The sequence below is a fragment of the Trichechus manatus genome, unplaced genomic scaffold (genome assembly GCF_000243295.1).
Source record: "Trichechus manatus latirostris isolate Lorelei unplaced genomic scaffold, TriManLat1.0 scaffold00011, whole genome shotgun sequence".
Lineage (NCBI taxonomy): Eukaryota > Metazoa > Chordata > Mammalia > Sirenia > Trichechidae > Trichechus > Trichechus manatus.
In genome coordinates, this window is record NW_004443947.1 from 7,623,468 (window position 1) to 7,648,328 (window position 24,861).

The following is a 24,861-nucleotide window of genomic DNA, read 5'->3' on the forward strand; positions in this document are numbered from 1 at the left end:
AGTCTCTCTTCTGGTGCTTGTGCATTGTTACTTATGGTTCGTCATAATACAAGAATGTTCACAGTAGCTTTATTCATAGTTGCCAAAAATGGGGAACAACTCAAATGTCCATCAGCATCAGAATGGCTGAACAAACTGTGACACATTCGTGCAGTGGGGTACTGCACAGGAATAGAAAAGAAACAAGTTACTGATGCACACAGCGACATAGGTGAACCTCACAGGCAGTAGGTTAAGTAAAGGAAGCTATAGAGTCTCTAGGTTACTCAAACTGTTAAGCGCTCAACTAGCAGCCGAAACGTTGGCGATTCAAACCCAGCCAGAGGCGCCTCGTCAGACAGGCCTGGGGATCTACTTCCGAAAGGTCGGCCTTGAAGATCCTGTGGAGCAGTTCTGCTCTGGCACAGATGGGGTCGACTTGACGGCAACTAACAACAACAACAGCGATATGCCAGATTTAAGTAAAGGAAGCCAAACACCAAAAACTACACGCCGTATAACTATTTAGATGAAGTCAAAGTGCAGGCAGAACCAGTCTGTGGTGATAGGCAGCTATCGGGAGAGAGAATTGACTGCAAGGGGCTACAAGGGAACTTTCTGAAGTAATGGAAGTGTTCTGCACTTTGAGCTGGGTGGTGGGTACACTGGGTGTATATATATTTAAAGGGTCATCGAAACAAATGTACCAACGAATGCAAGGCATTAATTATAGGGCAGACCGTATGTAGCGGGGAGAAAGGGTATGTGGGAACCCTCTGAATTTTCTGCACAATTTTTCTGTAAACCTAAATCTACTCTAAAAAGATAAAGCCTGTTAAAAAAAAGAAATGAAATAATGTCAAGAGCTTTGTTCAGTGCCCAGCACATAGTAATCCCTCAATAACTGATAGTTTTTAAAAAGCAATAAAAAAGATAACAGATATGAATTTCCTATTTTTCTACCTATTATTAATATTTTTAAAAGTCATTGAGCTGTACCATTAAGATTTGTGAACTTCGCTATATTTAAGTTATACCTCAATAAAATATCGATTTTTCGGATCACCAGGCTTTTCTTCTGAGGCTCCTCTGGGTGGACTCAAACCACCAACCTTTCTGGTAGTAGCTGAGCTATTAATAAAATACGTAGGTAGTATATGTTAAAAACCATACATTAAAGCCTTTTAAAAAGGAAAATAAACATACACAAACAAAACCTTCAGAGGGTGCTTGAGCCCCTGCTCAAATTTTGCAAGATCTGTAAAAGAGCATTGTTTTGGGCTAAGCACTTCCACATGCAGTATCTCATTTAATCCTCATGACCTCCCTATGGAATCTGCATGATTGTTTCCACTTCAGACAGGAGGAGCCTGTAGCTCAGAGAGGTTAAGCGACATGTTCGGTGTCACGCAGCCAGTAAGTGGCAGAGCTGGGATTCACGCTGCCCTATACATACGCAGGACTTTCAGAACTGCCTCTGGGCCTCCCTTACCAAGTTCATGTTCACATTTCCCTGAGTGTTGTCTCTGGCCTCAGCCCAGAGGATTGACTTCCCTGGTTCTGACTGCCCATCTACACCCCCACCCTAAAGTGGTTCTCTAACCCAAGTGTATCTTGCCCCCTCAGCACCCCTTCGTCAGCAGCATCACCAGTAACAAGGCTCTGCGGGAACTGGTGGCGGAGGCCAAGGCCGAAGTGATGGAGGAGATTGAAGACGGCCGGGATGAAGGGGAAGAGGAAGACTCCGGGGACGTGACCTCTGTAAGGCCAGGAGGAATGGGGGTGGGGAGGGCGGGGTTCCGGGGAGGCCAGGAAGGATGATTTCTGTTTCTCTCCAGCTCAGGGTTCCAGACGCCCATGCCATAGGTTACAGATTACATAAGACGGGCGTGGAGCTGGGTGACAGCAGTGGGGGTTGTTGGCCAGAGCCTAGAAGTTTCCAGGAGAGACCAGAAATCTAGATTTTTCACATGGAATCTTCCAGTTTTTAAAAGTTGGCAGTTAATTCAGTGCTTCCCAACCTTTTTCATACTGACTCACATACGAAAAGAGACTGTTTTTTTTACCACACTTTGAGATAAATGAAGGAGGCCGCACAGAGTCAGAGGCGGCAGGCCAAGGAGCTCCAGCCACCCCAGACCCCATGTGGCCGCCCTGAGGACCATGGGGACCCTATCTTGCATTTTCATAACCCATTTGCAGCTGCAGCAGTTGCTGAGCAGTTCTGAGCTAATTTAAATTAAAAAAAAAAAAATTGCACCAAGCAAAGCACATCTGTGGGCCTGATTCTGTCCTGAGAGGCTGCTTTTCAACCTCTGGTCTAGCTGCTTGGGAAGGGCCTCTTCTTGGAGGGGGGTTTGCTATCCTAACATATGTGTACCTAGTGAAGCAGGGGTTGGACTTGGCCAGCCCACATTGTTGTCCCATGCAGGCCCATTCAATGGCTTTCTCAAGTTTAATTCAATCATGGAAGCAGCCTGTGGCCGGTGCACATCCTCACGGGGTGAAGATAAGAAGCTCTGAGGAGGGCAAGCTGATTCAATACAATAACCGCAACTATTTACTGAGCCCCACCGAGCGTGCTGGGCATTCTGTAAGCCTACGACAGAGAGGAACCAAGTCTCCATTTTACAGATGGGAAAACTGAGGTCTGAGAAGTGAATTGGCTGGCTGGGTGGATGGGTGCAGAGCCAGGTGTAGGCGGGAGTAGGAGACCCAGGGTGGAAGAGGGAGGCAGCTTGCCAGGGCCTGGATCCAGGAGGAGGCAGCAGGCAGAGGGTGTGGGGAGGGAAGCAGAAAGTGGTCACCACAGCCTCATTCTCCACTGGCAGGAGGCTGATCTTCGTCATGAGCTCAGTGGGGGCCATTGAAGGGTTTCAGGCAGAGGCTGGGTGTTGGTTGGGGGGATGGCAGATCAGATCTGAATATTAGAACCATCTCTCTGGTGCTGAAGAGAAGGTGGATTGAAATTGCTTCTAGTAACTACCTTATCCAAGGTCAAAAACCAGGGCCGGAAGGACCCCAAAGAGTACTTAACAGTATGATTCCATTTATATAAAGTTTTAAAAGAGGCAAAACTAACCTATAGCACTTAGTTGCCACTGAGTCAGCTCCAACTCATGGCAGTCCCACGTGTGTCAGAGTAGAACTGTACTCCGCAGGGTTGTCATTGGCTGATTTTTTCAACAACGCAGTGCTTAGAGATCGAACCTAGATGCTAAGTCATGCTGAGGAGAGGGAGGGGGTTGTCACTGGGAGAGGAGCAGGTGGGGCCCCCTGGAAGTGGCAAGTTCCACTCCTAACCTGGAGGGTAGCTATATGGGTTCTCACTTTATTCATTAAGCTGCACATTTGTGTTTCATCCACAGAAATGGATATTCTGTTTCACAATAGCAATGTTTCCAGTACTCTCTACCCCCCAAAAGCTCTGTCAGACAAAAACAAAACAAAACTCAAAATGTGATAGCTGTACCCATGTGCATATATAGATTAGGTTGTGGATATTTCTACATACGTGTTTGTATTGCTTCATGTATATTCATATATTCAGTAGAACACATAGGGGGCACAGTCATAGAAACTTCTTAGTTATAACTACATACCTCGTAGGACTGAGTTACTGGGCTTGAGGGCTGGGGAGCATAGTCTCGGGGGACATCTAGGTCAATTGGCATAACATTCATAAAGGCAATGTTCTGCATCCTACTTTGGTGAGTAGTGTCTGGGGCCTTAAAAGCTTGCAAGCAGCCAACTAAAATACAACTATTGGTCTCTTCTGGTCTGGAGCATAGGAGAGTGAAGAACACAAAAGACTCAAGGAAGCAATTAGTCCAAAGGACTAATGGCCCACAGGAACCACATCCTCCACAAGCCTGAGACCAGAAGAACTAGATGGTGCCCAGCTACCACTACCAACCACTCTGACCAGGAGCACAATAGGTGTTCCCAGTAAGAGTGGGAGAAAGATGTAGAACAAAATTCAAATTCATAAAAAAGACCTGACTTACTGGTCTGATAGAGACTGGAGCAACCCCCAACTCTGTGGACATTTGACACCCTTCTAACTTGGAACTGAAGACACTCCCGGAGATCACCTTTCAGCCAAATAATAGACAGGCCTATGAAATAAACAGTAATGCCCATGAGGGAACGAGACCGAAAGGGCAACAACTGCCCCAAAGCAAAGATTTGAGAAGGCAGGAATAGACAGGAAAACAGGACGAATGGAAACAGGGAACTCAGGGTGGAAATGGGAGGTGCTGACACACTGTAAGAATTGCAACCAATGTCAAGGCACAATGTGTGTATAAATATTGAATGGGAATCTAATTTGCTCTGTAAACTTTCACCCAAAGCACAATAAAATGTTAAAAAAACATTAATAGCTGGCAGATTGAATCCAACCCCTAGATAGGTTTGTTTGGCCTTTATACAATCTTCAAGACTTTTGAATTAATTGTCATCTAAAAGTCTGGAAATGTCAGTAAAAATCTAGATTTTCAGCTTCTGTTGAAAAATTGGAAGATCTGGCCACAGAAGGTCCAGTCTCCTACTTTGTCACAACTGGCTGGAGCAGAGTAGCTGCTGCCCCCTTAAATGGGGCATGAGCTTAGACTGTGGCCTTAGACTGGCCACAATCACCACTCCTAGAACGGACACAACCAACCAACTAACCAGTTGTTGTTGAGTCAACTCCGACTAATGGCAACCCTCTAAGTGTCAAAGTATGCTCCATAGGGTTTTCAATGGCTGATTTTTCAGAAGTGGATCTCCAGGCCTTTCTTCTGAGGTGCCTCTGGTTAGACTTGAACCTCCAACCTTTCAGTAAGCAGCTGAGCACATTAGCCATTTGCAACACCCAGGGACTCCTCCTAGTAGAAATAGTAGCTATTAAATGAAACTAAGATTAGAGATAATCAGATTCCTATTCCTTAAAAAAAAGTAGTAATTTTATTGTTTGTTAGGCAATAGGGAGTGGTGAGGACTTCGGCTTACTGAAGACTGATACCTATTTCACTCCCCTGGTGGTGCAGTGGTTAAAGTAATTGCTAACTGAAAGGCCAACGGTTTGAAACCACCAGTGGCTCTGCAGAAGAAAGATGTGGCAGTCAGCTTCCTTGGAGATTTACAGCCTTGGAAACCATGTGGGGTCGCTGTGAGTTGGAGTCAACTCGATGGCGGTGGGTTTGGCCTGGGTTTGCTTTGGCCCTAACCCACATCACCTTGTCAGGGTCTGACTTTCCAACCCTGCTGTGTCTCTGACTCTTTCCTTAGACATGCAGAAGCACAGCCTTAACTGTCTCTTTTTTTTTTTTCCTAGCCTCTGGGGAACCACACTCAGGACTCTTCTGAGGTGAGTCAGCTGAGCCTCAATGCTGACAAGCCTCTCAAGGAATCATCTTCCACCCTGCCAACGCCCAGCCAGCCTCAGGACAGTGTGAATGGGCCCTGCAGCCAGCCCTCTGGGGACAGATCCCTCCAAACCACCAGCCCCCCAGATGTGGCCCCTGGAAATGAGAATGGCCTAGCTGTGCCTGCTCCCCTCCGGAAGTCCCGGCCAGTATCGATGGATGCCAGGATTCAGATAGCCGAGGAGAAGCAAGTCACTGACTGGGGAGACCTTGGTCCAGTAGCCAATAGGTCCCAAAAGGCAAGCCAGAGCCGGCCCAACAGCAGCGCCCTGGAGACCTTGGGTGACGAGAAGCTGGCCAATGGCAGCCTGGAGCCCCCTGCCCAGGTGGCTCCAGGCCCATCCAAGAGCGACTCAGACTCTGGCAGCCTCTCCGTCTCCGAGAGCTTGGACTACAGCACCTCCCTCTCTGCTGACCTGTCCCTGAACAAAGAGACGGGCTCTCTGTCCATTAAGGTAACTCCACCTCCCGCCCGGAGACTTGGAGCAAGATTATTATAGGATATTTTCTGCCCAGCTTTGGTTTTAGAAAGCATTTAGCAGTTGTCTCCCATTTGAAGTGGTTCATGAGGATTGCTCTTTTCTTTAAGGAACTTATAGTTCAATTCATAGAGGGGACAGTGGTGGTTTAGTGGTAGAATCCTCACCTTTCGTGCAGGAGACCTGGGTTCGATTCCCAGCCAGTGCACCTCATGTGCAGTCACCACCTGTCTGTTGGTGGAGGCTTGTGTGTTGCTGTGATGCTGAACAGGTTTCAGTGGAGCTTCCAGACTAAGATGGACTAGGAAGAAAGGCCTGGCCATCTACTTCCAAAAATCAGCCAATGAAAACCCTATGGATCACAATGGTCTGATCTTGTGGTACATGGGGTTGCCATGAGTCGGGGGCCAACTTGATGGCAACTAACAGCAACAGTTTAATTCATAGTTTAATCTCCAATCTCCAGAGTATTTTGGTTCAATATGGGATTTAGTAATGTCAAGCAGTTGGTTCCGGTTTAAATTTCAAAGTTTGGTTAAAGGCCTTGGTAAAATTCAGGAAAGAGAATTCTAGAAGTTCTTTTATTTGGGGCTTTCAGGGGTCATCCTGTGGGGTCAGCTCTGTGGTTCAGCCGATGACTGGTAGATTCATTGAGAGGAAAGGGCTCACAGCTTTCGTCCCGGCTTAGTGGCCTTCCTGGAGGTAGATAATGTTACAGATGACAATAGCCGCTGTGCCTGAGGGGTCAGCCTGTGATGAACACTGTTATGTGCATCATCATTCCAATTTACAGATGAGGAGACAGGCTTAATGAAGTTGGGAGGTGGGCCATGGAGGTAGGAAGTGGAGTTGCTAGTCAGACCCCAACTCCACACTGTCAACTCCACTTGCCTTTCCAGGGAAGCTACAGCCTCCCCCTCTTCCACTGACTATAAGGGTCTGACTCCTTCCCCTGCCAACTTCAATAATTACAGAACATTCCTGAACTCACCAGTGACCACCTGCCTGTGGCCATGCTGAGGCCTCACTCTCCTGTGGGTTTTAGGGAAAGTACTGTAACTTCTTTTTTTTTTTCCCCCCTCATCATTTTTCCAGTGAAAACTACACAGTAGATCCTCAAAAAATATTTACTAAATGAAAGGGAGAGAAAGGAGGAGAAGCAGCCAGCTAGCCCAATAATGAGCTGCAAGAACACAAAGTTCTACAGGTCACTAGGAGAAGTGTGGACAGCAGCTCTTATGTATAAGCAGCACTGGGGCCCAGCACCTTTCCAGGGACGGGCGTCTTGCCCCTTCTCTTCTTGAAAAGACCTTAAGGGCAGTGAGAGAGTAGTACCCCTGTCATCTCAGTCTGCATCTGCCTGCCAAGCCCATCCTGACAGGACTCCTTATGGTAGCAGCTTCCCAGAACCAATGTGCCTACCCCTAGACAGTGACACGAGGCATATCGGCCCTCCTTGGAGCCCAGGTCCGGATGAGAATGTTCTTCCTTTACCAAGTCCCTACTTCCTGTCACAGGATCTGTCTCTTTCTGGTATAATTAGCAGGCAACTCCCTTCCAGGAAAACCCCATTCCCTGTTCCCAGGGGAATGGCCTTGACCCACAGACCCAACACCAAAACCACCTCAAGACCACCACCACCAGTTTCTGTGGCATCAGTTCCAACTCATAATGACCCCATGTGTGTCAGAGTAGAGCGGTACTCCATGGGATTTTCAGTGGCTGATTTTTCAGAAGTAGATCCCCATGTCTTTCTTCCCAGGCGCCTCTGGATGGATTAGAACCTCCAACCTTTGCGTTAGCAGCCGAGTGCATTAACCATTTTCACTACTCATGGACTTCCACCTTAAGACACAATAGTATAATTCCCAAACCTAAATTATTCTGTTGTAAATCACACAATGAGTAGCACACCAGCTATATAATTTTTTGAACTTCCATAAGCTTCATCCATTTCTCTTTTAGTATAGTTTCCCAGTCTTTAAAAAAATAAAAAAAAGGACCCTAAATGTAAAAAAAAAGGTCGTTTTTACCTTTTTTTTCCTGTGCTAAAGGCCAGCCCCACCCAGAGCAGGGTGTTGAGAACGTTCCTGTGAGTGGATCGGGCTGTTCTGATAAGCCCCTGCTGGCTGCATCGGCACTGTTGGCCTGCAGTAGAAGCCTGTTACCTCAGGGATGAAGCCCCGTGGCCAGGAGCAGTTCTCTGAGGGCTGCTGCCGGGGCCTCCCTTTTCCACTTCAGTTCTCTCCTGCCAGCTTCTGTTTCTCCCTGCTCATTTGACCCATCTTGAACTGAGTCCTAGGACTTGTGAGTGGGGCACAATAGAGAGAGTAAGACATGACAGCCCTGTTCTCAAGGTGTCCTGGGCAAGATGCCATGGGAGGAGGCAAAAGAGTGTAGGGATGGGGCCCAGCCATTAGCAAACGAGAATGGTGGGCTGGTCTCCACTGAGTGGGAGTGGGAGTGGGGGTCAGAGCAGATTTGAAGGTGCAGAGACCAACTGCCTGGAGCCACCCTGGCTGGGTCTCTCCTCTCTTGGAAAGGCAGGGCTGGGCTCCACCAGGGGGGTCCCCAGAAGCCAGCCAAGGGGTCAGACACAAGAGAGGATGCCATGATGAGACCACTGCAGGCCACAGGTCCTCACCCAAATCAGAATCCAGATTTTCAAAGGTCTCCATATATTATCTCACACTTCCAGGTATTCAGGCATCACTCTGTAAGCAACCACATGTGAAATGCACGATTATTCATAGTCAAAGGCAAAGATTATGAGTAATCTTGTGGCAGTTCCAAGTAGGAGGTCGGGTCAGGTCAGGTCAGGTTTCCTGCCAGATCAGTTACAAAACAACTTTTGGTCTTCTACGTTGTATTTTAGCATTTCTGACAAGAGATTCTGGTCTGGTAATAATAAACATCAGGAATCACACTTGCCAAGAGCTGGGTGCTACACCACGTGACACCCACACTTGATCTCATTGACTTGCTGTAACCACCCTGTGAGGCAAGTACTATTACTGTCCTCATTTGACTGGTGAGGAAACTAAGGCTCAGACAGGACAAGGGACTTGCCCAAGTCACAGAGTGAATAAGTGGTACAGTCAGGATTAGAACTAAGCTCTTTCTGCCACCACAGCCTATGTGTGTGGGGTGCCAACAGCCAGGTGTGCAGGCATCACGGCAGTGTCTGAAGGTCAAGATCAGGGAGAGGAAAAGGGGTGCACTTGGACACTCAGGCTCTCAGATTGAGAAGCTGACGTGAGAGGGGCGATGGGCAGCCATGTCCTCCCTGGGCTGGGCCGAGTCTGGGGGGCCAGGAGGGCTTGGGCCACCTCCCTGTATCAGCTGTGAATCCTTAGCTGAAATGCTGAGCTTTGCTTAATGATTTTTCCCGGCCAGGACTCAAAGCTGCACAACAAGACCCTCAAGCGGACACGCAAGTTTGTGGTGGATGGCGTGGAGGTGAGCATCACCACCTCCAAGATCATCAGCGAAGATGAGAAGAAGGATGAGGAGATGAGATTTCTCAGGTGAGCCTGGGCAGGGCCACTGATGGTGGTAATAGGGTGGAGGTGTGGTATGCAGGGTGGGCATAAGGGTTATCTGTCTGCAGCATAAACTGGGAGATCAAGGAGACAAAAGGAAACTGATTTTGATTGAGATCCTGCACGTCTGCATCCATCCTGCCAGGCAGCCATCCATTCATCCATCCATCCGTCCACCCATTCACCCATCCACCCATCCATCTACCCATCCATCCAGTCACCCACCCATCTGTCTGTTTGTCCATTCATGCATCTACTCATCCATTCATCTATCCATCCATCCACCTGTCCACTCATCCTCCCACCCACCCATTCATCTACCCGTGCATCTGTCTGTCTGCCCATCTGTCCATCCCAAACATAAATATTGACTGAGTTCGCACAACAGCACAGGCACCATGCTGGGCTTGGGGGATACGGCAATGACCCAGATAGATAAGGCCTTTGCCCTTGTAGAACTTATACCTAATGGGCCCATGCACACTACACTAGATAATTTCTGATTGCGGCATATCCTAGGAGGGTAATGAATAGGTGATGTGGTAGCAAGTGCCTGGGCTGGGCAGGGGGTGGGGAGAGGCTGCTCTGAGGAAAACCCTGTGAGCTGAGCCTGAAGGGTGAGCGGCTGTTTTCAGAGCTGGGGAGCACAGAGGGAGCTGCAGTCGCTGAGGTCCTGAGGAGTGGCCCTTGGCTTGTTTAAGGCACCGAAAGGACAGGGCTGGAATGTAAAGGTCAGAGGGAGAGGGTAGGGGATGCGGTCAGCGGGGTCAGCAGGGCCCAGATCACATAGGCCTGTGGGCTGGAGTGAAAGACGTGAAAGAGTATGGCTTTTACTCCTCGTACAGTGTGTGTGGAGAGGGGGCTAACAGCTGAAGAGTGACCACCTCAGATGTCCCTTTTTAAAAATGGCTTTGGCTGCTATGCAAGCGGGGGCTGTAGAGGGGTAAGACTGGGAGCAGGGAAACGAGAGACCAGGAGGCTGGGCCCTCTTCCAGGACAGTCGGGCTGTGGGCTTGGGCTAGGGCAGTGGCCACAGAAAAGGGAAGAAGTGATTGGGTTCAACATACATTTTGGAGGCAAAACCAATGAGCCTTGCTGAGGGATTAGACCAGGCGGGAAGGTGTGAGGTGGAACCTATGAGCCAAGAACCGTGCTCTGCACTTTTCAGTTGCTGTTTTCCTCTAATAGCCCTCCTTGTTGTTAACTGCTGTCAAGTCAGCCCAAAACTCATGGCGACCTCACGTATAACAGAATCAGACTGTTGTGATCCATTGGGTTTTCATGGGCTGATTTTCTGAAGTAGAAGACCAGGCTTTTCTTCCTAGTCCGTCTTAGCCTGGAATCTCCACTGAAACCTATTCAGCGTCATAGGGACAAACAAGCCTCCACTGACAGATGGGTGGTGGCTGCACATGAGGCATATTGGCCAGGAATCAAACCTGGGTCTTCTGCATGGAAGGTGAGAATTCTTCCACTGAACCACCACTGCCCTCCTCACAGCCCTCCCTAAAAAAACCAGCCAACCAACCAACAAAAAGCAGCTGCTAGTGGGTCGATTCTGACTCCGTGTGTGTCAGAGTAGAACTGTGCTCCATGGGGTTTTCAATAGCTGATTTTCCAGAAGTAGATCACCAGGCCTTTCTTCGCATACCTCTGACAGACTCAAACCGCCAACCTTTTGGTTCGCAGCAAAGTGTTTAACCATTTGTGCCACCTAGGGACTCCTTGCAGCACTCCTTAGGGAGACCCTGTTTCCACCATTTTGTAAACGAGGAAGCTGTTTCTTGGCGGTTAAGTTATTTGCCGCAGGTCACTCAGTTGGGAAGGGGTAGAGCTGAGATTATGTTTCGGTGTATTAGTTTCCTGTGGCTGCCGCAACAAATAACTGCAAACTTGGTGGCTTAGCACAACAGAAGTCTGTTCTCTCACAGTTCTGGAGGCCAGAAGTCTAAAATCAAGGTGTGAGCAGGGCTGCACTCCTTCTAAAGTCATTAGGGGAGAATCGTTCCTTGCCTCTTCCAGCTTCTGGTGGCTCCTGGCATTTCTTGGCTTGTGGCCACATCACTGCAGTGTCACATCACCTTCTTCTCCTCTGTCTGTCTTCTATGTGTGTCTCTTACAAGGACACTCGTCATTGTGTTTAGGACTCCCCCAGATAAGCCAGGATGATCTCATCTTGGGCCCTTAATTACATCCGCAAAGACCCTTTTTCCAATGAGGTCACACTCTAAGGTGCTGGGGCATAGGAGGTAGACATAGCTTTGGGGGCCACCATTCAACCCACTGCAGCAAACTTGTTTGTGTGAGGATTTCACTGAATTCCTACCAGACCAGGTGCTTCCTGGGGGTGGCAGGGGAGGGCGTGCCAGTCAGGGAGGCCGAGCAGCCACCCAGCTCCACTGGGGCCAGGCCTTTGCAGGGTATATTCATGATTGGTTTGGAGCAAAGTTTTAGAACATCACACACATTCGTATTTTTAAAAAAGCACAAACGTTCCAAAGCCAAATAGTAGCAGTTTAGGATACTGTGTAGCACTTCTTCCCTCTAGGGGCCAGAAGGATGAGAGCAGACTTTTTGATGGTTGGTTGGTTAGCAGTGTTTCTGCAGGAGCATGCACATGTACACACACATCATATACACACACACTTGTGTCCTCACCTGTGAGGGTTGGGGAGGCTGGGCAGGCTTGCTTTTGCCCAGTGACACCACCTTCTGATTTAACAGTCACCTGGGAGGTGCCCTGAATTCATCAAGCTTCAGACCTCAGGAGCTGGATTTCTATCATCTCCCCTCTGGGCAGTTCAGGTTCCAGGGTTGAAATTCCAGATTCCCCACAACCCACCAAGAAGTGATGCCCTCTGGCCATGGCACTGGACCCCTCTTTAAGAGGAGGAGCTGTGTGCTATTCAGGTTGGAAAGGTGAGACCCAGCCCAGGTGGAGGAGAGGTGCTCAGGAAGAACAAGCCTTTTCTTATTTGTATGCCATGGCCTGGAGGTCTGAGTGTCCTGTAAACTGGATGCCTGGCTGCAGAGGTGTGGAAGCTTAGATCATTCCCCGCCAGCCCATGCCCCTGTAATGCCTGGATCCTAGCATTTCCAGAGGGTTATCTCACATGTCGAGGCTCAAGTCCCCCCAGAGGCACCTCAGAAGAAAGGTCTGGCAGTTCATTTTAGAAAAATCATCTGCGGAAAACCCTGTGGAGCACAGTTCTCTGACACACGTGAGGTCGCCATGAGTTGGAGTCAACTTGAAGGCAACTTATTTTTTTCTTTGAGGAAGAGGGTCACATGTAGTTTTTTGAACCATGTGACAGCATGTTCATCCCTGTCCCAGACTGAAGCTTTTGGACCAGAGTGCCCCCTGTTCTTCCCTAAAATTGCTTGTGTGAGTTCTTTCTTAAGTCATTAGCCTGCCTGTCTGCCCGCTGCCCTTGTGAGAACTTGGGTGGGTCAGGGAGGTGATGTCAGAACCTGGCTGCCTGCCTTCTTCTCTCTGTGTTCCTTCGTTTGTTTGCTTATTTGTCAATTGTTCTCTAAACCTTAGTTTCTCTTGAGTTAGAATTTCCATTTCTTTGTTAACACTTGCATAAAGCGCCCCTACTTTCTCACTTCCCAGCAAAGCAGAGACGAAGCTTCTTTATATGGTGTAGAAAGTCCTCCTCCAGAGATGGGAGCAGCCCTGGCTACCTCCTCATCCTCATTGTCCTCCGAGCATTTTATCAAGCAGGGCACTTTACATATATCACCTCTTTGAATCCCCAAAGGACCTGAGAGGTAGAGATTATTGTCCCCATTTTACAGATGAGGCAGTGGAGGCCCACAAAGATTGGATGACTGCCCGAGACCTGAAGCTGGAAATTTGACAGAGTAAGGGTTCAAACAAGGCTCCTCTGGACCCCAGAGAGTGTCCCAGCCTCTCCTTGTGGCAGGGTAGTTCCAGGGGCAGTTATATTCACTCAAGGCTGAGAGGAAGGCCAGCTGGGGTGGGAGTGGGCACCCCACAGTGCAGGCTGTGGTAGCTGGACTAGAATCCAGGCGTCGTCAACCCAATCCCAAGAGGCCTCCAGGGAGCTTCTGGTTCACAGCCAGGAGGCCCCAGTTCTTTCTGCAGCATTTAAATTTGTTTTTCTTTTCTGGTTACATAAATGATACATCTTAATTTTTAATGGAATTGCCCAGTTAACACTTTGGGGTTTATCCTGCCAGTACACTTTCTGTGAGTGCAAGATTAAGGTAATTTTATAAAATTAAAGTGTAGGTCAAATTTTTATTGTATTTGTTTTTTGAATAGGTAATATAGTCTCATGGTTCAAAATTCCAAAAATAGAAAAAGGTAAACAATGAAAACTCTCGCTCCCTCCCTTTCCTGCCAGCCAGCCTGTTCCCCTCCCTGAGTTAATATTGTCTTGCGTATCTTTCCAGAGGTACTTAGTCACACACATATATTGCCTGTCTTGTGTTTTATACAGATGGCAGGGTAGCAGTTTAGACACCCTTTAGCATCTTGCTTTTTTCACTTAGAGATCACTCCGTATCTGTTCATAAAGAGCCGTTATGTTTTTAATAGACATTTTCCCAATGTAATTAAATATTTTCCTAAGACTTGATCTTTTAAAATAATTTATTTTATTTTTGTTGTTGTTGAAAATACACACAACAGAACATACACCAGTTCAACAATCTTTACATGTACAAGTCAGTGACATTGATTACATTTTTGAGTTGTGCAACCATTCTCACCCTCCTTTTCTGAGTTGTTCCTCCTCCATTAACAGACTCACTACCTTCTCAGCTTCGTATCTAGCCTTTTGAGTTGCTGTTGTCAATTTGATCCCATAGATAGTCTAAGACTTGATTTTTAATGGTTGTATAGAATTCCATCATATGGATATATTTTAATTTCTTTAATTAGATCTGTGCTGATGGACATTTGTTTCCAATTTTTTATAAGTAACATTGTTACAAACATCCTTATTCAGTTGTGTTGTGCATTTCTGAATATTTCTTCAGACTCAGTATCCAGAAGGGAAACTACCCTGTCAAAAGGCATGAACATATTGCTAAATTGTCCGGCAGAGATGTACTAATTTATACCTGTCAGCAGTATATGAAAATATCAATTTCCACTATAATCTTACATCTTTAGTAAAGAAAATGTTATTCTTTTTAATGTTGCATAACTTATGCCTAACTTAAATTTTTGTTCATCTCTTGTTTTCATGTCTATGTTCTAAACCACTTTCTTATTAGGATTCTTTTTGTCTTATTGATTTGTAAGTGCTCTTTATATATTAAGATTATTAATGTTTTGTCTGTCATTAAATGTCAAATAAGGCCTGAGTTCTAGTCATGCCTCTGCCCCTGACTTGTATGACTCTTCTCCATGCTCCAGCCCTTAGTCTGCCTAGGTGAGATATGTGATCTCTGAGACCACTTTCTGGCTGTGAAATGTCCACATCCTTTAACCCTTCAGGCGCCAGGAACTCCGAGAGCTCCGGCTGCTCCAGAAAGAAGAACATCGGAACCAGACCCAGCTGAGCAGCAAGCATGAGCTGCAGCTGGAGCAGATGCATAAACGTTTCGAACAAGAAATCAATGTAAGTGGGAAGAGATGGGTCCTGCAGGGCTTCTTGCCTCCATTTTTTTTTTTTTTTTAAGTGGGAGCTGCAGAGTGGGGATGATTGGGCAGCGGAGAGTAATTCACAACATTTGCCCAATTCCTGTGGTTTCAAAATCTCATTAAGCATTGACTTGTAAACACAGAATCACATGAAGGTCCCAGTGATCCTCTGAGTCACATGGGAGGAGCTTCTAGAAGGGAAATAACCTTTATTGAGCACCACGAAACAACTCTGTAAGGGAGATGGTCTGTTATCCCTTTAGCAAATGATGAAATTGAGACTCAGAGAGTTTAAATCACTTGACGCAGGTCACACAGCAAAGAAGTGGTGGAGCTGGGACTCAAACTCAAGTTTAAGCACAGGCTCTCGTCTCTCCCCACCTCTCTCCCAGGTATAAAGTGACTTTGCTGAATTTCCCTTTCTGTTCCTTTCAGACCAAGAAGAAGTACTTTGACACAGAGCTGGAGAACCTGGAGCGTCAGCAAAAGCAGCAAGTAGAGAAGATGGAGCAAGAACATGCCGTGCGCCGCAGGGAGGAGGCCAAGCGGATCCGCCTGGAACAGGAGCGGGACTGTGCCAGGTTCCAGGAACAGCTCAAACTGATGAAGAAGGAGGTGAGTACATGCTGGGCCGAGGCAGGGGGGCTCTAGGAGTATTAGGACTCTCTCACTTGCAAGTAATAGAAGCCCCAGCAAAACCTTATCTCAACGATGGGGAATTTTGGGGAGCTCGTGTAACTGAAAAGCTAAGTCCAGGCAGAGCTGGAGCCAGGTGTTCAGCTGTGTCATCAGGAGCCACTTCTCCATACATTGGACTTTGCTTTCCTGTGTTGACTTCATTCCTGGTAGGTCTTGCCATGTGGCCTCTGCCAGCTTCCTTTGCATCCTCCCAGCATAGCAACACCAGCTGAAAGAGGGCAGGGAAGAAGGAAGGGACAGTGGCCCAGGGGGATTTGAGGTGCTGTCGCCAGGAGGGGGATGCGTGCTGGGTGTACAAACACAGCAAGTCCTCTACATGCTTCCCTCTCTTCTCCCAGAACAACAGTCCCTGCTTGGGATCCACACGTCTCTTCTTCCTGTGTCCCTTCCAGCTGGAAGAGGCAAATGGTCCTGAGACAAGGGGAGGGAGGTGCAGTCTCTGCCTGCCCTGGGAAGGGCATCCGGATCCCAAAGAACAGCCCACTCCTCCCTCTGTGAAACCAGAACCTGGAGGCTGGGCCGTGCTTTCTCCCTCCTACACTCTCAGGAGGAAGGAGGTAGACAGAGGAGCAGGGAAGCCCCAGGCAGGGACACCAATCTAGTGTTTCCAATCGCCAGATGACAGCAGTGGATGAACTGCCTCCAAGGGTGATCCACAGACCTGGGGCCTTCAGTTAGAGCCCCGCTCCCAGACTTTACCATGATGGGCTTGACGTTTGGTACATCCGGTAGGCCTCAGGCAGCTGCCTGTGAGAGCCAGGCCACTGGCCAGATGAGCAGGGGCGGGGCTAGGGTACAGCAGGCGAGGCACTCACCTCAGGCACAAAACTTAACAGGGTGCCAAAAAACTTAGTATCAAACTTAATAATAATTTGATGCAACATGTAAAAATAAAAATTAATGTAAAAAATTCATGATGAACGAATATCAAAAGTGAAATTAAGGCATTATGTAACAGGACCGGAATCGGGGTGAGGCAGTGAGGTTGAGCCGTGCAAGTACCAGGTTGGATCCTGTCTTTATCTAACATTTTGATTTTTTAAAAAAAATTTTATTGTGTTTTAGGTAAAAGTACAATGCAAGTTTGTTTCTCATTCAAAAATTTATACACAAATTGTTTTGTGACATTAGTTGCAATCTCAGCAATGTGTCAACACTCTCCCCCTTTTCCTTTCTACCCCGGGTTCTCCGTGTCCTTTCATCCAGTTTTCCTGTCCCTTCCAGCCTTCTCATCTTTGCTTTTGGGCAGGTGTTGCCCATTTGGTCTCCTATACTTGACTGAGTTAAGAGGCACATTCCTCACAGCGTGTTATTGTTTATTTTATGGGCCTGTCTAATCTTTGACTGAAAGGTAGACTTCGAGAGTGGCTTCAGTTCTGAGTTAGCAAGGTATCCAGGGGCCATCGTCTTCAGGGTCCTCCCAGTCTCTGTCAGACCAGTAAGTCTGGTCTTTTTTTGTGAATTTGAATTTTGATCTACGTTTTTCTCCCACTCTGTCCAGAGCCCTCTATTGTGATCCCTGTCAGAGCGGTCGGTGGTGACAGCCAGGCACCATCTAGCTGTTCTGGGCTCAGGCTGGTGAAACATTTTGGTGTTTTGTTCGTCGTGGGTTTTTTAAAAAACAATGATTGTAGTAACATATGTACAACATAAAATTTGCCATTTTAACCGCTTTAAAATGTACAGTTCAGTGACATTAATTACATTCACCGTGTTGTGTAACCTTCACCACTATCTGTTTCCAAAGCTTTTGCATCATCCCGAACAGCAGCTCAGTACCCCTTAAAACAGTAACTCCTTATCCTCCTCTCCCTCTAGCCCCTGGTAACCACTAATCTAACCACTAATCTACTTTCTGCCTCTATTCTCATATCTTTCTGGACATTTCATGTAAGTGGGATCAGACAATATTCTGGCCTTTTGTGTCTGGCTTATTTCACTCAGCATAACGCTTTCTAGGTTTAGCCACACTGTATCATGTATCAGAACTTCATTCTTTTTTATGGCTTCATAATATTCCATTTTATGAATAATATCATATTGTGTTTATCCCATTCATCTGCTGATGGACTCTTGGGTGGCTTCTACCTTTTGGCTATTGTGAATAATGCTGTAATGAACATTGGTGTGCAAGGCTTTATTTACTACTTTGATATTGTGTTCATCATGGATGTTTTTGCATGAGTTTTGATTTTTAAAAATATTATTCATCTTGATAAAAATATTATTCATCTTGATTACTGAGTTTTTTGGCATCCCTTAAGTTTTGTGTCCAAGGCGAGTGCCTCACTCCCCTCACCCTAGTCCTGGCCCTGGTGCTGAGAGATGGACAAGTGGGCTAGGGGCCATGGGGAAGCTGACATCAAACACATCTCCAGCTCATGCAGGGAGCACAGGCCTGGGCATCAGGCCTGGTGTCAGGTTATGGCTCTGGGGCTTGCTAGCTGTTTGGCTTTGGACAAGTTACTTCCCTGAGTCCCATTTGCCTGCTGTCAAAATGAGAGTTATTCAGCAGCTATTTTATTGAGTGTTTATATGTGTGGCACTGTGCTCGGTGCCAAGGATACTGCAATGAACAAAATAGACACAGTACCTCCCTCAAGGAGGTATTAATCTCCAGGGAAGCCAGAAAAGCAAGTACACCATCAAACAAATAAAACAATTGCCAACTGCATATGTGCTGTGAAAGCAAATAGGCTGATAAACTAGAAAATATATGGAGAAACCTGTGTTAGAGTGTCAGGGAAGACCTCTCAGCATATGACATTTAAGCGGAGACCAGAAGGATGCTGCCAGGGTAAGAGCATTCCAGGAAGGTGGAATGGCATGTGCAAAGGTCCTGGGGTATGGAAAGAACTTGGAGTGTTCAGAGTTGCAAAAATGATCAGTATGGCTGAAATTTAGGAAGCAAAGGGGAGATTACCACAAGGTGAAACTAGAGAAGTAGACAGGGACCAGATCATGTAGGGTAGTGGTCTGTGGCCAGAAGCTTGCTGTTGTATTAATTGTTGTTAACCATACATCCCTCACATGGATGTTTTGAGCATTAAATTAGATGTATGGTGAGTGTAAGGAGCCCTGGTGGTGCAGTGGTTAAGTGCTCAGCTGCTAATGAAAAGATTGGCAGTTCGAACTCGCTAGCCACTCCACGGGAAAAAGGTGTGGCAGTCTGCTTCCGTAGAGATTACAGCCTTGGAAATCCTGTGGGGCAACTCCACCCTGTCCTATAGGGGCGCTATGAGTTGGAATCAATTGGACGGCAGGGGGTTTGTTTGTTAGTTTGTTTGTTTTGGGGGGGTCGGTTATGTTCAGCGTTAGACCTAATGTCCACCCCAGAATAATTGCTCAGTAGTTGCCATTTCCCTCTTTGGCTCCCTACCTCATCACATATGTACACCTTTTGTGTGTGTAAGGGTGAAGGAATTGTGGGAAACTGGAAGGGTAGAAAAGAGAGGAGGCGCCTGGGATAGGGAATGTGTAAGGGGGATAAAGGCCCCTCACCCTTACGAGAACCTGCCCTTGACAAAGTTGGATTTTCTCTCTGCTGGCAAGTTTCCAGCCAGGTTTCCAAGCCTGGCATTGAACGCTGACAGTGTGTGGCATCTAGTACTTGGGGTTCTGCTTGGGTTCCTCAGTTCACCTATCTAGAAGCAAGGGCTTTGACTTGATATTAAGGGCTGTATCTCAAAGGAAAGCATCTCCAGGCTTTATCCAGCACACCCACCCTCTCCCTTGACCCCTACCCAGAGCTCCTCAGATAGTTGAGGAACTCACACCTTCCCAGGTACCTTACAACCCATGCCTGCTTTGTGTACTCTTCTCTGCTCTTCACCTGTTTTTGCTTCTATTTCTTCGTAGTTCTTACCCCAAAGGGTTGTAGTAAAAATTAAATGAGGAATTATATGTGAAGCACTTGGAATAGCCTGGCACATACTAATAGATATATGCAGGTGTTTGCTGTTATCTGTATTCCTGATTTTCTGTTATCCTTCCTTACTATTTTTATACAAACTGCTTTTTGAGATGGTTGGACCGAAAGGATAAAAAGATGTCATTAATGGAGGCTCGGTTGACACCTTTATTGTCCAGTTTTATCATTGATTTTAAGATGACTTGACCTTGTGGAAGACATTGCTTAATGAAAATGAACTTGAATTCCCACAAGAAGAATAAATGTGTGAGAGAGACAGAAGTAAAATTTTACCCATCTGGCAGCTCCCAGCAGCACTTGGGGCTCTGTCTTCATTTGGTAACAACCGACGTGGCCACAGGACATAATCTAAATCAGGGTTTCATGACCTTGGCACTACTGATATTTTGGGCTGGATAATTCTTTCTTGTGGGGCTGTCCTGTGCATTGTAGGATGTTTAGCAGCCTCCCTGGCCTCTACCCAGTAGATGCCAGCAGCACCCTCCTAGTTGGGACAACTAAAAATGTCTCCAGACATTGCCAAATGCCCCCTGTGGGACAAAATCACCCCTGGTTGAGAACCATTACTCTAAGTCAACAAGTGATTGTCCAACAGAGATGTTAACAGAGTCCTGGTTTACAGGCATACGCGTTGCCCCCTCCTCGCCACCTCCATGGTGTGGATATAGCACATACCTCCCCATACTGCTTGGGGCCTGAATCTCAGTGAGTAGATGCCTCTTCAGGTATCTGAGAGTCCAAGGAAGACTAAAAACCTACCCTGTGGCTGTGCCCCCACCAAGGACAAGCCCCTGCTTAGCCCATCCCTTGCTTCCCCGTCCCCTAGTCTGCCCTTGCCAGCCTAAAGATGCCTCTGACAGGTGCTCAGAAGCTTGGTTCGAAGCAGGTGAGGGGCTTGGAGTCAGTCAGCTCCTCCCCACAGGCCTCAGAAGCTCCCACCATGCTGTGCTGGAGTGAGAGTCCAGGACTGTGACTGAGGGCTGCGGGACCGCAGCCTATGACACAGGCCGCCAGCACCGTGGGAGAGTGGGCAGGGCATGGCTTTCGAGTCAGATGTCCTGGGTTAGAACACTGGCTCTCCTTCTTACCAGCTGTGGAACCCAGAGTGAGTCACTTCACCTCTCTGAGCCTTAGATTTCCCATCCACAAAACCTGAAAATCAGTATCTTACCATTATCAGTCAGTGATGCTATTATAAAGATAGCCAATTCCAAATGGCTTAAAGAAGAAAGAAAATGTGTTGGCATCTAATGTCACCAGGAATCTGTCTTGTCTCTTGGCATTGCTTCCTTGTGTATATTTTGTCTCAAGCAGTCCCCCTTCAAGGGTTATAAGGGGACCTCTACTGGCTCTTGGCCTACATCATCCCAGCTTAGCCACCCCAGAGGAAAGAGAGTGCCTTTTCCTCAGTGGCCCCGGTAAACGTCCTGCAGCTCTCACTGGCCCAACCATGGCCACATGCACATCTCTGAACCAACCCCTGATGCTGGGGGCAAGGACTACACTGATTGACCAGGCCAGGATCATATGCCCAGCTAGAGGTTTGGGTGTGTCAGCCACACTTAAATCTCAAGGACTGAGAATAGGATGGATGCTTCCCTTTCAAAGCATGCATTCTCAACAGGGACGAGAAGTAACTTAGCTACCTCAACAGGCCACAGCACATAAACAGATATACTATTGTTAGCTGTCGTCAAGTCAACTCTTGACTCATGGTGACCTGATGCACAATGGAACGAAATGCTGCCCAGTCCTACACCATCCCTATGATCAGTGGCAAATCAAACCATTGTGATCCATAGGGTTTTCACTGGGCTGGTTTTTGGAAATAGGTCACCACGCCTTTCTTCCTAATCTTAGTCTGGAAGCTCCACTAAAACCTGTTCAGCGTCATAGCAACATGCAAGCCTCCACTAACAGACAGGTGGTGGCTGTGTATGAGGTGCATTGGCTGGGCATCAAACCTGGGTCTCACTCATGGAAGGCAAGAATTCTACCACTGAACTATCAGTGTATTTTATGGGGGCAAGGGTAGCTAGGAAAAAAAAATGTCTAAAAAGCTTTTTAGAGGACAAGAGTAATTAAAAAAAAAAAAAAAAAGTTGAAAAGTACTGTCCTAGAGGAAACAAAGGTGCTGGTGTATCGGCAGAAGTAGACGGAGAGATGCCAAGCAACCACACACGGCGCTCGCTGCCCCGGAGGAGTCAAGGAGCTGTAGTGGCCGCCCACAGGAGTGGACTCACAGGTGCAGCCTGCCAGGGGGCTTGGTGCAGAGCCGCGTATGGGGGCAAGGGCCTCCAAAGCTGAGCCTCGTCCTCTGTGTCCTGGTCTGGTTCTGGAATTGAAGGCTTATTTTGTTGAAACAGTAAGGGGTACCGACCCAGGTGCCCTGGCTGAAACTCTGCTGTCTCCGGTACAGGTGAAGACGGAGGTGGAGAAGCTCCCCCGGCAACAGCGAAAGGATAGCATGAAGCAGAAGATGGAGGAGTACGTGCAGAAAAAGCAGCTTCTTGTGAGTCCACAGCCCAAGCCCTCAGCTGGGGAGGGAGGAGGGCAGGTTTGAGATCCTGAATGGTGACCAGGCCCCCAGCAGCTCATCGTAGCCTCCTCTCTGTCTTTGCCCGTGTCCAGGCCTCAAATGCCTATTTCCTGTTCTGCACACATAAATCCTGCCCATCCTTCATGCCGTCTCCCCACTTATCACCTCCCCTATGCAGCCTTCCCTGATTCCCATCACTCCAGCTAGAAGTGAGCTCTCCCTTCTCTAGACTTTCCAGCCCTTTACATCACCCACCTCCTTAAGCCCTGAAGTCTTCCTGCCTTGTTGTAGGGTCATTTATTTGTACATCTCATCTCCTTGATCAACCCAGTGTATCCATCTGCACATTAGATATCTTTTGGAGTCTCAAAGACATCAAACCTGAGATCTCCCAGGCCTGGTCTTGTTCTCATGTTCTGAGTGGGCACCATCCTCCATCCATCCTGTTGTCAGGCCAGATTCCTGATACCTCTCCCCCACTCCAATCCTTCATCGCCTCCTGAAACCTCATATTTTTTTTATCTCCTTGTTATCTCTTGTCCATCAACTTGTCAACACCTCTGAGACCCCCTAGCCATCATCATCTTTGCCTGAACAGCTGCAGTAACCTGCCACCAACTAGTCTCCCTACTTCTTCTTTTGCTCCCCTGCAGCTCTTTCTCTCTCTCACACCAGCAGGTATGATCAATACAAATTCCAAATCTGAACACATCACTCCTTCCTCCACAGCTGTGCCTTAGTACTTCAGTACCAAAGCCAAACCAAATTTGTTGCCGTCGAGTCAACTTTGGCTCATGGCGACCCCATGTGGATCACCTTTGTCCATAAGATAAGACCAGCCTCCTCACTATGCTTTTGAGGCCCTGTGGCCCGGCCCCTGCCTGGTTCTGACTCGTTTGTGTCCACTGCCTCAGCCTTACCAGACTTCTTTTCACCCTTGTTGGTCCATGCCCCTATATTTCCCACCACAGGGCCTTTGCACGTTCTGTATCCTCGGCCCCAAAATGACCAGATTATTAGAGCTTGTAGGGCCAGCCAGTCCACATTTACAAAGCTTCTATGTATATCATCTGACTTGGCATTCATAGCTTAACAAGGTTGGTGCTGTTGGTTTTCCCATTTGCAGAGGAGGAAACCAAGGCTTGAGGAGGTAACATTGCAGGGTTAACAGTGTAGGCGAAGGCCTCAAACTCACTCTGACCCCAGACCTCATGTTCTGTCCAGCACACCATCATACTTTTCTACAACCTGGCCCTTGATACTGTGATTAGAAAAAGAATGCAGGGGTGGTGAGGGTGGAACACAGGCTCACACCCCTGCAGAGGGAGAGCAGATTGTGTGGCCCTTTAGGAGGGCAGGAGCCCTGGTGATGGAGTGGTTAAGAGCTCAGCTGCTAACTAAATGGTCGGCGGTTCAAATCCACCAGCCGCTCCTTGGAAACCCCATGAGGCAATTCTACTGTGTTCTGTAGCGTCACTATGAGTCGGAATTGACTCAATGGCAATGGGTTTGGTTTAGGAGGGCAATCTGGCAGTTGTGTCAAGAGCCTTAAAAATGGGCACATCCTTAAGTGTCTCTGCTTTTAGAGACCAATCCTAAGGAAGTTATCACAGCAGTTCACAAATATTTAGCTACCAGAGTGTGAAAAACAGCACTATCTAAAATAGAGAAAAGCCACAAACAGCCTATTATTTATTGGGTAAATAAATTAAGGTATCTTCCTATCATTAAATATTTTTAGCCATTAAAGCTCATATGACAGAAGACTACACTGTGACCTGGCAAGGTCTTTTTAATAATTTTTGTGACAAAACAAATCGATATAGACGTACTCACACACATACACCACAAGCGGTTGCTAGCCCTGGGTAGTAGGATTACGGTGGATCTTTAATTTCTTCTTTTTTTTCATTTATTTTATTTTTGTTGTTGTTGTTGAGAATATTCACAGAACATACACCAATTCAGTAATACCTACATGTACAATTCAGTGACATTGATTACATTCTTCAAGTTGTGCAGCCATTCTCACCCTCCTTTTCCGAGTGGTTCCTCCCCTATTAACGTAAACTCACTGTTCCCTAAGTTTCCTATCTAATATTTTGAGTTGCTAGTGTTAGTTTGATCCCATATAGATGGTTCTTTAAAAGAGCGCAATGCTCAAAGCAGACATTCTTTACTAGTTAAGCTAAACTATTGTTTGATTTAAAGAAGACCTCAGGGGATATTTTTGGTTTAAGGTTTAAAGATTATCTCAGGGGAATAATTTCAGGGATTCATCCAGGTTCTGTGGCTCCAGAAAGTCTGGAGTCCATAAGAATTTGAAATTCTGTTTTGCATTTTTCCCCTTTTGATCAGGATTCTTCTATAATGGTAATGGTAGCCAAACACCATCCAGTTATTCTGGTTTCATGGCAAAGGAAGCAGCTGTTCATAGAGACAATTAGGCATACATTCTATTTCCTCCTCCTGTTCCTGACTCTCCTTCTTCCTCTGTTGCTCCAGGCGAATAGAGACCAATTGTGCCTTGGATGGCTGCTTGGCAAGGTCTTTTTAATACTTTTTGTGAAACAACAATGGCAGATACAGATACAAACATACATATACACCGCCAATGGTTGCTAGCCCTGGGTAGTTGGATTAGTAGGGATTTTTAGTTTC

At 47.1% G+C, this 24,861-nt stretch overlaps 1 protein-coding gene across 1 annotated transcript in view; it reads left to right on the plus strand.

Moving 5' to 3' along the window:
- Positions 1 to 24,861, plus strand: part of STK10 (serine/threonine kinase 10) — a 168,022-nt gene that overhangs the window by 122,605 nt on the left and 20,556 nt on the right. The window contains exons 8-13 of the mRNA XM_004371195.2: positions 1,606 to 1,740; positions 5,300 to 5,845; positions 9,266 to 9,396; positions 14,885 to 15,008; positions 15,467 to 15,646; positions 22,081 to 22,173. Of these exons, the coding sequence (XP_004371252.1) occupies positions 1,606 to 1,740; positions 5,300 to 5,845; positions 9,266 to 9,396; positions 14,885 to 15,008; positions 15,467 to 15,646; positions 22,081 to 22,173 (1,209 nt within the window). The remainder of the gene's footprint in view (positions 1 to 1,605; positions 1,741 to 5,299; positions 5,846 to 9,265; positions 9,397 to 14,884; positions 15,009 to 15,466; positions 15,647 to 22,080; positions 22,174 to 24,861) is intronic.